This window comes from Actinia tenebrosa, unplaced genomic scaffold (genome assembly GCF_029948245.1).
Source record: "Actinia tenebrosa isolate PJP-AT-01 unplaced genomic scaffold, QUT_ActTen_1.0 PGA_scaffold11__36_contigs__length_13525064, whole genome shotgun sequence".
In the NCBI taxonomy this organism is placed as follows: domain Eukaryota; kingdom Metazoa; phylum Cnidaria; class Anthozoa; order Actiniaria; family Actiniidae; genus Actinia; species Actinia tenebrosa.
The window spans coordinates 12,181,125-12,195,110 of NW_028292571.1; the positions used below are offsets into that span (position 1 = coordinate 12,181,125).

General features: G+C 41.0%; 1 protein-coding gene across 1 annotated transcript; it reads left to right on the forward strand.

The window, feature by feature from the left end:
• Positions 1-99: 99 nt before the first annotated feature.
• LOC116307658 (uncharacterized) lies at positions 100-13,033 on the forward strand. The gene is made up of 10 exons (XM_031717937.2): positions 100-329; positions 1,379-1,606; positions 7,091-7,245; positions 8,078-8,263; positions 9,006-9,216; positions 9,436-9,587; positions 9,739-9,998; positions 11,055-11,352; positions 11,735-11,909; positions 12,887-13,033. Exons 1-10 carry the CDS (start codon positions 161-163, stop codon positions 12,892-12,894), a joined length of 1,842 nt encoding a protein of 613 aa, XP_031573797.1. The 5' UTR covers positions 100-160; the 3' UTR covers positions 12,895-13,033.
• Positions 13,034-13,986: the final 953 nt, after the last annotated feature.

The following is a 13,986-nucleotide window of genomic DNA, read 5'->3' on the forward strand; positions in this document are numbered from 1 at the left end:
AAATCCCTTGATATATAAATAACAATCAAACAACCGCCATGTTGACTGATCTAACAAGAGAGATTTTAATGAGTGGTGCTTTGCTATCGTCAACCAAAATGGCGGCTAAGACGTAACACGAATTCCCAAAACTTTTTTTTTCTTGGCTCAGATCCAAAATATGCGGGGCAATTCTCGATTAGTAGTCTACCTGTGTGTTCTGCTGTTTTTGAACGAGTTTGGACCTGCTCACTTCCATCGTGTCCTGTCACATGATGGATATAGTTTCAACAAACATGGAGCGAAAGGAACCTATAATGATATTGTAAGGGAGAGACGAACGGCATCATGTAAGTATTCAGTCGTAATACATCAACTAGCAGTTTTTAAGTCAAAACATGTCATAATAAGTCCTTAAAGTAGTGTCACTATTTCTACTGTCTGAAACAAGAAATCAAGCTAGGGTACACATACGACCTCCAAGATCCTCCTAGGCTCCAAGTTTGCAAAATTTTATAATTGATCAAAATTGAGAACTTTTGTAAAACTGATGCGTTAAGGCCCGCGTTTACACAACAACAACAACAACAATAACTTTATTTATACTTGAATTACAAGATAGCAAGTACATGCTAATATCTCCAAGTTATAAATAACCTAAACTAAAAATTAAAATTACATGATGCTAATATAAAAATATGGATGTAAACAATGAAATAAATATATGTATATATGTAAAATAAAATTAAAATAGAATTATCCTCTACAAAAGGTACAACAGCCAATATCAAATTCGACTTTGGAAATTTCCGATTTAAATTTACTTAATTCGTGCAACAATCTCAGGCGAATTCTTCGGCGATTTACAGCGTGATTTCCACTGCGATCCTTGCAGAAAAAACCGCCAAAATATCGCACTAAATTAGAACATGTTCAAAATAGTGGTGATTCATCGGCGACGTTAATTTATCAAATCTCCACAAAATCGCCGGTAGTTTACACGAACGATTTATGATCGCACGTGAATCGCCGCAAGATTCGCAGTGGAAAGCGCGCTTCAGATCGGGCCGAAAAAATCGCCTGTGTACGGGCTTTTACTTAGACGTCACACTTTCCCTCTTGAAATTATGGATTTCCAGGCCATCAAATGGAAAAAAAAAACCTTTCTAATAAGGAGTTATTAACAGTTACACAATAACAAATGCATTATATATATTCTTATTGCAATGGAAGGCAGACATGTTTTTATTTTTCGTTTGTCGATTTTCACAGGCTTCATGACCACCCGCTTTGTAGTGACGTCATTTCTACATATATATGAACACACACACACACACACACACACACACACACACACACACACACACAAATAGGAAAATAATATTTTAATGTTTTTTAGCACTCCTACGGCTCGGAAAACATTTGTTCGAGGCACTTGAGTTCACTTCGAAATACTTCAAGGATGTGACTAGCTTGGTTTCCATGGCAACAACGATCTACGTCGTTGCTTCTGATAATTGCTGCAGCGAAGCTGACAGAGAAGTTTGTGACCTGCAAGAGGAAGCGAAGGAAATATCAGAATATATTGATTCAGAGAGCAAGAATATTAACAAGATTCAACTGGAGAGTAAGTTATTTCAGGTCGATGTTATTTTATTTTAGGGAACGAATAAAAATCTTGATGCTAAAAACCAAACCCTGAATCAACCTCTGGGCTGATCTAAGTCAGGGCATGGCTAACTCACAGATCAAACCCTGAAACAACCTCTGGTCTGATCTAAGTCAGGGCATGGCTAACTTACAGATCAAACCCTGAAACAACCTCTGGGCTGATGTAAGTTGGGGTAGGGATAACCCAGGGAGCAGCAGTAAGGCGGACTCGCGGAGCGTCGGCAATGCACCTGGAATTTCACGGGTATTACTGGGGCTTGGGACCCCCTTGCGCGATCCGGCGACAGCAACGAGGAGCGCCTTACTGCTGCTATCGCAAACGAAGGTTAAAATATTTCCTAGATATAGATGGACAACATCACGAGCATTCGAAATAGAACTGTACGTAGGTTACGAACTCAAGTGTTGGATCGTTTGGATGCCGACTTCGCCTTCACGACATTTACAGAAGGAGACATAGAAGAAATTATGGACGAAGAAAGAGCTGAAAGAATAATCGACTTAATGCCGGAAGGTGACTACCGTCTTGAATTGACGTTCATAAAGTATCTAGATGGCGATTGGGTGATAGAGAGGGGTCGTAATCCTATCCGGGCGTCAGGTAAGCGAAACTTGTTTGTATTTAGAAGAGTATATTTTTGCCCATTGTTTCGGCAACCATTTTCGGCTACCTTTTCTACTCCCACACAGGCATTCCTCGTAGGCACAAAGTAGTATTTTTTTGTGTCCACTGCGCTGGTAGCAAGCACCAGAAATGTCCGTAGGGAAGTAGGTGGAGGCGAAATGCCTCTCCATGGTAGCAATTCCCAAAACGAGTCCTCGTAGCAAGGGCGGCGATTCACCTCCCTTGTACTATCTACGCCGCGGTAGCTGCGCCAAAGTTGCTACGTAGCCCGGTATGCGAAGTCTGTAGAGGCCTTCCAAGATCTCCAAAAGTATTTGCGTTGTCCTTTGTTTTCCTAGCACGTAGCTGGCTATGCCTAGAGCTATGTAGAGATACATCTATATACCTATGGATCCACGGAATACCCCTATGGATCCATAGGTACCTAGCTATGTTCGAACCGTATTCGTAGATATATATGGCAACGCCCAAAATACTATCCGAGGAAGAAATCGCAGGATTGTTGGAAGATAGGAGAAATGGAGTAGGGCTGCCAAAGGTAGCTAAAAAGTACGGCATAGGCATACCAAAGATTCGTAGGATAGAGCGAGAGAATGGTTTGGAGGTAGCAATCCCCGAAAAGCCACCAACTACAGACCTGCAGAAACATTTCCTAGAAGTGCAGGATTCCTTTGCTATAGTCTTGGACGATCTCCAAAAAGCTAGAGAAGAACTCCGAGACGCAAAGGAGGAATTGCTAGCTAAAATGGAACAAAAAGAGGAACCCGAAGAGGATTCCTTCGAAGAAATAGAGGGCGAAGTGGAGGAAGTATCCACAAAAATAGACTGGCAAATAGGCGGCAATGTACTATTTGCAGTCGCAGGCATTGCTGCTGTCGTTTGGGCGCGCATGCAACCACCCAAAGTTGTCTACTACAGACATCCAGCGGAGGATACGAAACCGCAGAGAAATTCTAGGATTCCGGAGATGGAGTAGAGGCGAACGCCCTTTGCAGGCCTAGGATTTCGGAGTAGAGACGTGCACCAGTCTGTCTTTCTTCTTTGCCTTGGTAGTCTTTTCCCTACCTATTTTGCAGTATAGCGGTGGTGGAGACGTCCAGTCTATCTTTTGCTCGTCCAAGAAGTGTCCCCAGACCGGAGTGGTTGCATGTTCTATCGTGCAGCCCTCCAAAACGCACTCCGAGCATTTCTCGGAAAGGAATAGGATTGTCCTTTCTTTTTTTCTGTAGGTGGTTTTGGCGTATCTCCAGCATTGGTATTCGCCTGGATGCATATGTAGCGCCTGCACGCATTCTTTGTTGGGTGGCGCCGGCACTTCCAGTAGTCTTTCTGGATTTTTGGGAGGGTCTATTTTCCTAGCCAATTCGTAGTACGTATCCAAACCAGGTCCTTCCGGCACGAAGACAGTTGCTACATTGTTCTGCCACTCCACCAATATTTCTTCTCCGGGTATGGCAGTGCGTATGTTGCCGTTGGCTTCGAACTTTCCAGCCGCACACGCTTCCAATAGGGCTTCTGTGGCCCATGCAATAGTTTCCCTATTCCTTCGCAATACTACGCGGTGCCCTCTTGCCAACCAGTTGGCATCCAAGTCTCTGGGGATCGCATATCCTAGTATCTTGTAGTCTCCTGCAGGTATTTGGTCCATCCTATGCACTTTGGCCCTAAGCGTCTCTGGGCCAAACGGGCTTTCCTCTCCAAAGAATAATCTACACAGATTGTCTGTCCTTCTGGAAATTCTATCCAATGTTTTCCTGTACTTCTCCAATTCTTTCTCTATGGCTTTCCTGTCCTCTTCCTTCTGCCGCAGGATGGACTGCCTTTGCTCCGACAGTTCTGCGTGGTATCTTTTCGTAGCTTCGACCCACTCGTCTCCTTCCAAATCGTCCCGTATGTTTTCCAATCTTTGCTGTCGTTTTCTTTTGGATAGGAAGGATATTCTGCGGGAGGAAGGCACTTCCAAAATGCCGAACGGACTCTTTTCTACTCCGATCCTTTGTGCCTTCTTTGTGCGCCAAACCCACTCCACGTGTTCCGTTGGGGGTAGCATCGTGGCAATGGCGGGGGCATTTGCATGCACTCGAGTGGGAAACTTGGACTCCGCTAGTATGGTTGGGGAGTCCTTCGTGTAGCAGCGCAGTGGAGCTATTTCCACCGGGTCTGTTCCTAGGATATCCACGCGGAATATAGGACATTTTCGGAACCCAAACTCTGCTATCGTCCAAAGTACGCATTGTTCCCACTTTTCGTTGCCTCGAACTCGCACACCGGCTATGCGCCGTGTTCCCAAATTGCAGTACCACGCTAGGAATATTTCTCCCGTCTCTTCGCAGCAAATGCAGCAGCATCTATCCAAGTGTTCTGCGAGAGCCAACCACAAATTCTTTGGCGGCTGTACTACGAATATGTCCTGCAAAGGTTCTAGCGTCTCCGCTATGGCATTGGTGTGGGATTTGGAGAAGTCTTTGCCGTAGATGGATATTTCCACTCTGCTGCATCCTCTTTTCTGCACGTCTGGGTGCAGGAATGTTCTACGCAGGTGGTCGTTCGGACAATCCACGTACTCTGCTAGCTTTGCTCCTACTGGGTTTTGCACTTCTCCGGCTTCGAAGTTGGATACTATTTTGTTGTATATTTTCGTACGTTTCCCGTCTTCCATCCAAGTGCAAACATGTTCTCCCACAGCATGCGTGTTCTCCAAAATCGTACCGTTGCGCCAACCGCCACTATGCTGCGGCACGTATCCCAACTCCCGCAAACGACGTACCAATGCAGCTCTATCCAAAGTTCCGGAGAAATCCTGTGTGTAGTCCACGGAGTATATTCCATATCCGTGTGCTTGTAGCAGCCTAGCAAACTTGGAAATGTTTTCGTCTACGGCTTCTATGGACAACTCCGAGGTGTCTACTTTGGCTACGAATACCGCGGCGGGTTCTCCATGCAAACTGGACCACTTGGCTGCCATATTGGAGACGCGGTCTACTATGTTTCCCTGCCTGCACGTGTGCACTACGCTGGTTGGTAGGAACACCCCAAATGTCTCCGTGGCTGCAATGGATATCTTGGAGACTATTGCCTTCGCATTCCTACAAAGCAGCTTCTTTCCATACAAATTCTCTTCGGAAACAAAACCATAGACAAACACATCGTCTACGAAAGGAGGCAATCCTTCCTGCGGCTGCAGACTGGTTGGTCATTCGTTGCCCCGCAAGTAGTCGCACTTGGATATGTCTGGCAGCAGGTTTCCGTCGCAGGCATTGTCCAGCAGCAAATGTGCTAGTAGCCTACTCTTTGCTCGTATACCCATCTCTTGCAATGTAGTCGAAATACTCTTTTGCTCTTCCATCTTCTATATATAGGGGTCGAAGGTTTTGGGCTACTACTACGGATTTTCCAAGAGCGGTGTCTTGCCGCGCCCTTGCTACGAGGACTCGTTTTTTGGGCCCATACAAAAAAGGAGAGGCAAATCGCCTCCACCTGCTACCAAAAATACTCTATTGTGCCTACGAGGAATGCCTGTGTGGGAGTAGAAAAGGTAGCCGAAAATGGTTGCCGAAACAATGGGCAAAAATATACTCTTCTAAAGTCGATTATTCTTTCAGCTCTTTCTTCGTCCATAATTTCTTCTATGTCTCCTTCTGTAAATGTCGTGAAGGCGAAGTCGGCATCCAAACGATCCAACACTTGAGTTCGTAACCTACGTACAGTTCTATTTCGAATGCTCGTGATGTTGTCCATCTATATCTAGGAAATATTTTAACCTTCGTTTGCGATAGCAGCAGTAAGGCGCTCCTCGTTGCTGTCGCCGGATCGCGCAAGGGGGTCCCAAGCCCCAGTAATACCCGTGAAATTCCAGGTGCATTGCCGACGCTCCGCGAGTCCGCCTTACTGCTGCTCAGGGGGGGAGGACCAGAAACAATTCCTCAGTCACGCAAGAGAATCTAAAAAACTCACAACACGATGCCAAGCCCATCATTCGAACCAGAGACCCCAAAGGTGATAATTGTTTTACACCTGTACTAAAAACCTTCTTTTTTATACATACATTTTTTAGATTCCCCTGTCACTAAGCTGTTCCAAATCAGAACTTCTTTTCTAAGAATTGTACTAAAGATTTCCTAAATGAAACTTGCCCTAAATAAACTTTTAAAAGGGAGTTCAAAAACACTCAGTGTAGATTCCCATTACAAGCTTCTTCAGACCTTTCATAGGTGATATGGCGCGCTCTCGTCAGTGATTCAAACTACCAGAATCCCTTGCACGCTTTCTTTTCTTTAGTTAATTATCACCAATTGCCTTACTATTCTCATGAGGGAATACAAATTTAAATGAGAAAGAAAATTCGCGAAGCATCTTGGTAGTGGAAATCAAATGAAGCCATCATGGAAACGGCCTATAGAGGCTTTGCACCATCACGTGATGGCAGCTATGACAGGAGGCAGGAAAAATTGAATTTGGTCTAATGTGATTTACATGATTTACATTTTCATTCTATTGCTGTGTCTCCTGTCATGGATGCCATCACGTGATGGTGCAATGCCTCTATTAAGTACACTAATTTCATGTCAGCATCTTATTAGTATAAAGCCGATCTAAAATCTAATCTTGGGAGTTGGCTTTTTTTATATGAAAAAGTTTATCGTTTTACTCGTTTTTCCTTACGAGTTATTAGGCTTTGATATGTGGGAGATAAATGAAACCGTGGCCAGAATTCAGAAATCCTAAATATCTTGGGGAGTTTTGCGCACTACTATGAAATTCAAAAATGTATGCCTCATGTTCCTTAAATGCTATTTATTTTGGTCTATCTTAAAGCCCAAAACCTACAAGCTCTGGTTGAAAGTCTAAATAACTTGTTCAATACCACGGTAGAAAATATGAGAAACGTTGGATATATCTCCAGTAAAGTATTGGAAGGAATAGATCCAAACATCGAAGATACCTTGAATGTGACCACACTTGAATTACAGGTAAGATTCTTCACCGAAAACGAACTTTTCGAATGCGGTCTCCAGAGTGGAACATTTTTAACGCCGGCTAGCCGTATTAGGCCCCGTCCACACTATGCCGGATAAATTTGAATCCGAATTTTTATTTATTCAGTTAGGGCTACCGTCCACACTAGTCCGGTTGAATCCGGAACAATTCTTCACCGAAAGCAAATCCTTCGAATACGGTCTCCAGAGTGGAACAGTTTGAAAACGCCGGTGTTAGTGTGGATGAAGAACATTTCGTACCCGAAATTTTTCGAATGCGATAACTTGTTAAAAAATTTCAATTTTTAAGATCTCTCAAAACAGGTTTTAGAAAGGTTGTTTCCTCTCCAGTGAACTTCACCCATGGGAATCAAAATGTTCATTCATTTGCTCTCAGTGAATTAATCAGCACTGATTACTGAGCTGCAAAGGGCCTATTCTTTTGTCAATTAAAGATGGTGGCTATGACGTCACGTGAAAACGTCTATCATGCTCATTATGGATATGCAAATTATGTGACAACTTGTTTAATATATATTGTTAATTTGGAATTCTTAATCTTGGTACTCTTCGTTTGTGTTCTTTCTTTCTTTCTTCCTTTTTTTCTTCCTCTTTTTTTTTATGTTCTTTTTTCGTTTCCGTTCTATTGTTTCCTTCAAATTTTTCTTTTCCATCAAACATTTGTAACTTCGGTTTTCCATTTTGGTCTTTGCTATCTTTTTCTAGTTGTCGTTGTTTTTTGTTTCGCTTTTTTTTTTTTTTTTTTTTTTCGAGTTTAAGTTCCAGACCTGCATCACCTTCTCATTATCGTTCTTTCCATGTTCAGAAATTGATTCTAAAAGAGCAGAACGCTGGCAAGTCCGTTGACTACGTTGTGATGGGAAAGAAGTATTTCACGAGAATCGAGCAGGTCATCAACATCGCTGGGCCCGTGTTTGTGACTGTGATTCCCAAAATGGTTAAAATTACCAAATTTGGGAGCGAACGTCTAGGAAGAATAAAGAGTTGGGAGGTAAGAATTCTATACTATTATTGGCACCAGTAGTAGTTGACCGCCCTGTTAGCTCAGAGTAGCGTCTATCTGTTGTGTGGCTCAAGCTTCTCGCGGCCGAATAAAAATAAAGAATACTGAAATAACTGAGGAGAAAGCGCTACCTTTGCAATAGGCCCTTTGCAGTTAACGGTCACGTGCCTGTACTGGTGAGCAAAATTTTTGTTTTTATATTAAATTGGTGATTCTTTTTAGCTTTTTGTAAAGAACTGAATGAAAAGATGTGTAACCAGTGTGTCGAAACAGGTTGTAGAAAGTTAGTTTGCTCTACAGTAAATTTCACAATTGGGAATCAAAATGTTCACTCATTTGCTCTCAGTGAATTAATCAGCACGTGATTGCTTAGCTGCATAGGGCCTATTACATCTACGCATGATTACATCTACAAGTGGCTCGGACGACCCCGTTAATGGCGGTCCCGTCCCTGTTCAACTAGAGAGCGATAAATAAGTAGCAGTAGCAGTAAAACGTATGCAATATATTGTACAATCGAGGTAAAATACTCGCAATTTTGAATTATTGGCCTATAAATATTCTAGCAAAGTGTGATATGCACGTCACTGTACTAGTCAATGTAACTACCGTACCAGTCTTCCTTGCAAAAGCACAGGCAACCCAGGTAAGATCCCTGTATATGTCGTCCCTTTAACTTGCTTATTCAAACGAGATCCCTTTATATATACTATATATATTTTTACAATAGATGACAGAGAAATTCAAGAATATTAACCTGCCTGGCACAAACACTGCCGCGTACAAAGGAATGAAGAGTTGGTTTGCCAAAACATCGAACTACATAAAAGCCAAATCGGAAAGTTTAAGAACGTTGATAACCACCAAGTATAGCAAAGCAGTAGACGTTGTGAAGAACCTCAAAAGAGGGTTTTTGACTCTCTCAGGATTTCTCACGGGAGGTAATGTTGAAAATGGGAAATATGTTATGAGCCACTCCTCGAAGTAATAAATATACAATCCATATATAGCTCGATTTAGACTTTATTTAGATTTTATGCAGCTTTGAGAAGAGAAGAGAAGAGAAGAGAAGAGAAGAGAAGAGAAGAGAAGAGAAGAGAAGAGAAGAGAAGAGAAGAGAAGAGAATACACAAAATAATTGTCTTTTTTTATTCTAACAGCCTATAATATCTACGTTTCCATACAAAACATAAAGAAATGTCAAAAAATAAAGGAAGAAGTGAAAGGTGCTGTAGAGAAACTCAGACAAGCGAAAACAAAGTTCACTGAAATTTATAATAATGTAACAAAGGCAAAAGAGAACATGCAAAAGGTAAGATCGATTCTTATTAATATTTTTTCATACCTTCGTTCTTCGTTCTTTCATTCATTCTCATTTAGCCATGCATCCATCATCCATCCATCCATCATCTATCCATTTTTATCACTTCTTCCTATTGCTTTGTTCTCAAATTTCCACCCAGGCTGCAGAAGACATGTATGAGTCGGTCGCCAGCGACGTATTCCTGTCTGACCTAAAAGAAATGCGAGACAACATGCTGTCCATACAAGGTGACTCAAAAGGAATGCAGGACATGATCAGCCAGACCACAAAATACATTGATTCCATTAAATCCAGCAAGGATTTAAATGACGTCGTTCCTCTGTTCAACGGTCTCTATCATGCACTTGGTATTCTCCCATTTGTCTATAATTGCCTTTATGACAAAACATGGTTCATAGGGTGAGCAAAACCATTCAGAGTTGGAGGGAAAAGCTGGTTTGAGTTGGTCTTGCAGTAATTTGTAGGACGGGTTTAGAGGACATGCATATTTCGAAAATGGAGTCTTTTTCGTCTCTTACAACATAAAGACCTGCAAGTCAATGTAATGGCAACTCGATCCAGCTTTTCCCTCAGTTTCGAAATACTCCCATTTCGAGTTCGCCTGTGCTCAGTCTTAGCCTCGATTGTGTACAAATGTGTCCTTTTCTTTCAGTAAGCTCCATTGTATAGTAAGGAGTGTACGACACTACGGAACAATACGAGTTGATTAAAATGCCAAGGGTTTTGGTTGGATAGCTGAATATTATAACGCACAAACGAGACTAAGACTGAGCAAAGAGAACTCGAAACTGGAGTATTTTAAAAACAAATAATTGTTTTTGCTGCTATCTAAGACTGCTACTTATGGGTTGTATTCCTATTTTTTATATGTTTTTATTTTTTTGTAAGATCATTAATAGCTATCTAACACGGGAAATACTTAGGCCTCATGCACATTTTTCACTTTCCAGGATACATGTCATTGGCTAGAGTGACAGAAATTTTCAAGGCGAAGTGCAAACCACATTGAATTTTAATTTATAGAAATGTTATTCCTTGGATGATTGACTTTAATAAAGCCTTTTTCTTAGAGACGACAATTCCACGCTTGCTATAAGAACTTCTAAGAGTGGATAAAAACCCTGGGTCGAGTTGGTGTTGTATTGCATTGTGGGAATGTTTCTGGGCCAGGACAAAATAGACTACACTTATAACGGTTCCTCGATGCGATGCAATGGCAACGCGACCCTGGATTCCTCAACCTTGGAATGGTCAATGAGTATCAACCATTGCAAAAGCGTTATGTTTTTCATTTTAAACGACACTAAATGAAACAATACTAAAGAGAATGACACATGGTCTGAAATGAAAAAAGGAAAAGGAAAAGAAAAAGAAAACATTAATTTGCCCAAACTGAATAAGGCCATTATTAGTAAGTAAAAACTATCATAACATTATGCTTTCTTTCTCGAAAAGATCCATAGCGAGAGGATGTGAAGAAGGCGATAAACCTTTAACGGAGCTAGTCACCTTGGCAAGACACCAGTATAGTAACAACATAAAAGACTGCGAGGAGAGAACAGGAATACCTTACATCACTGATGAAACCATCAGAGATATGATTGACAAAGCGGCAAAGGACAAAGGATTTAATCAAAATTGTGTCCTTAACAGCAAGACTCTGAAGGATTTTGTTTGTTCTATGAAATGCCAACCTTTGGACTTCGATGATATCGCCTCACGTTTAAGTCCTCGAGGAATCTCCAAAGATACGGTAATGTGTTGATTAATTGTGTTTGCATTGATAGGGTAATTACAAGAGAAAATGAACTAAGCAAAGGAATCCCCGTGCCCCATCATGTGCACACTTTGATACTATTTTTAGAATCATTGATGCTATTTTTAACTCGTTACCATGCCCGCGCGATAATCATGCTTCCTTTAATGCCTCGTTTTAGAACACGAAAAGCGACAAAAACACAGGCTTATGTTTACTGCAAGATTAGAAGCCGCCTACCCTTTAAAAAATCAACCAATCAGGTTCTTCGCTCAAAATATCTCCAAGCTAAAAATAGCATCAAACTGTGCACATGATGGTTACAAGGCTATATAGGTAGGATTCCTTCTCTTAGTTCTTCTCTATTTTTGTGTTATAGGTTAAAATCTTGTATGACGACTGCCCACCATGTGAGAATGATAAGGAAAAGGACGTCAAAATGGTCTGCATGATAAAAAAACTCCAACCAAAAATTAAAGATAAAGAAATCCAAGAACTTGTGCCTAAACTGACATTAGATGAGATTGCTAAGATAGACTGCAGTAAAGTAAATGGTGAGTCTGTCATTACAAATGAATAGATGAATAAATAAAAATAGAAATTTGATTGAAAAATAGAATATAGAATTGAATCCCACAGAGTGGCCTTCCTTTGAATTAGAATTTAGAAGTCGAATTTTACTGAAGGAAAAAACCAGAGAACCCCGGAAAAAAACCCTCGAAGCACAGGAGACTGATCAAAAAGCAGCTCTACTCACATACGAAATCGAGAGCGGCGGGGTCGCATTGGTGAGAGCCGAGTGTCACCAGTGCTTTCCCCAATAGATGAGTACTTGAGTTTTGATGCGAGTTCTCTGACGCTTAGGGTTAGTTTCAATTTCGTATGAATTATCCATGTGTACCAGTGAAGATCCTCGAAATTTCAATTAAGTGTTTGTATTGTTGAAGCTTTGCATTCTTTACTTTACCCTTGGTATCAATTTATTTATGCTCTGACACTGAAATGAGACACCGAGTACTGAAATGATCAAAAAGCATGCGCCCGGAACAACATTTACCGGTAACCCCCAAAACAATAGACCTCCTTGGGTCGGGTGTAGTGTTGTCCCATTTCAGACCACGTGTCATTCCCTCGAGAATAAGATTCTTTGTTTGAGTTGTATCCATACTCATGTGTCTCCTCATGTGCAACCGGGCGCAACTGTTAAACAAAGAAATGATCCTCTAGAGAATGACACGTGTTCTGAAATGCGAAAACATTATGCCCAAGTCTCTCTATTCTTTGTTTGCACATGACCTAATAGCCGAAATATTGGTCGCAAATAATACTAAGATATCTGAATAAATTATTTCGTTATATAAACAAACATGGACAACATGTCTTTACAACACTTTGTATAAAAACCTGTAATTGATTGCAATACGCTGCCTCCTCAGGGGGCTACGTATCCCATATACTCTATGTTGGGATCCCTGTGTTAAATTTTATAGCAGAGACTAAATAGGAGCTTTTCATATTCTTTTCTTTTCAGAGAATTAAGAAAACGCGCAAAGAAAGCACAAAAGAATGCATGTTTGTGAGGCTCACAGAGATTATTCACAAGAAGAAGGCAAGAAAAATGTGGACAAAAATAGAGAAATATTGATTAATAAAATGATGTTATGAAATGTGTCATAAATACTGCTTTCTGGTTGGTTAATTTGGGTGGTTTATGAGGGCACACAGCACACATACGCTTTCTACTTCTTCATTTGTATTACGGGTAATTAGAATTCTGAAGTCCTTTAATCTACATCCGTTTATCTCAATTGGTAAGAGCCGCGTCGGTCTGTTGTGCAGAAGGTCGTGTTTCGAGCCTCGACAGGGGCAGCCCTTTGGGATTAAAACTAACTGAGGAGAAGGTGCTGCCTTCGTAATTACATCTGCAAATGGTCTATTTTCATAGGCTGGAATGATTCAAAGCAGGGACGATTCTTTGTACATGAAACGTCTACCCTCGCATCTTGCAAAGGATGTAGCCTTATTTCTTTAAATTGTCTACAGAAGATCGATTATGATATCCGTGTAGAAAGGGCGCTATATAAATCATAAATCATTACATAATAGTCATAATTTAAACTAGTGAATTCTCACTTTCTTAATATTACTTTCTTATACGCACTATGTGTATCATAGCCTTTACAAACTAGTTTCGTTGTTACAACCTCTGCAGTTTGGCTATACATAATGCGTATAAGACGGTAATATTAAAAAAGTGACAATTCACTAGTTTAAATTATGACTATTGTTTCAAAGTCTTTTGATCGCTCAATGAAGAATATCACAAGGACGTCATTACCATTATCATTATACATTTCATTTGATACCATTAGTAATTGACTATATAGACGCTTTGCACCATGATATATGATGGCTGCCATGACAGAAAACATCACAATATTTTCTTTTCCAATTGTTTCTCATGTAGAACCGTTTAAACAAGATGCATTATAGGCATTTGACGATACGGCGACCATCTTGGATTGCAAGGCATTATGGGGCGTCCAGGTGGCAAAGAAAGCTTTGTTACAGTAATGTGAAGTAGTCCATTTTTCCTGCCTCCTATCATGGTTGTCACCACGTTTAGCCTCA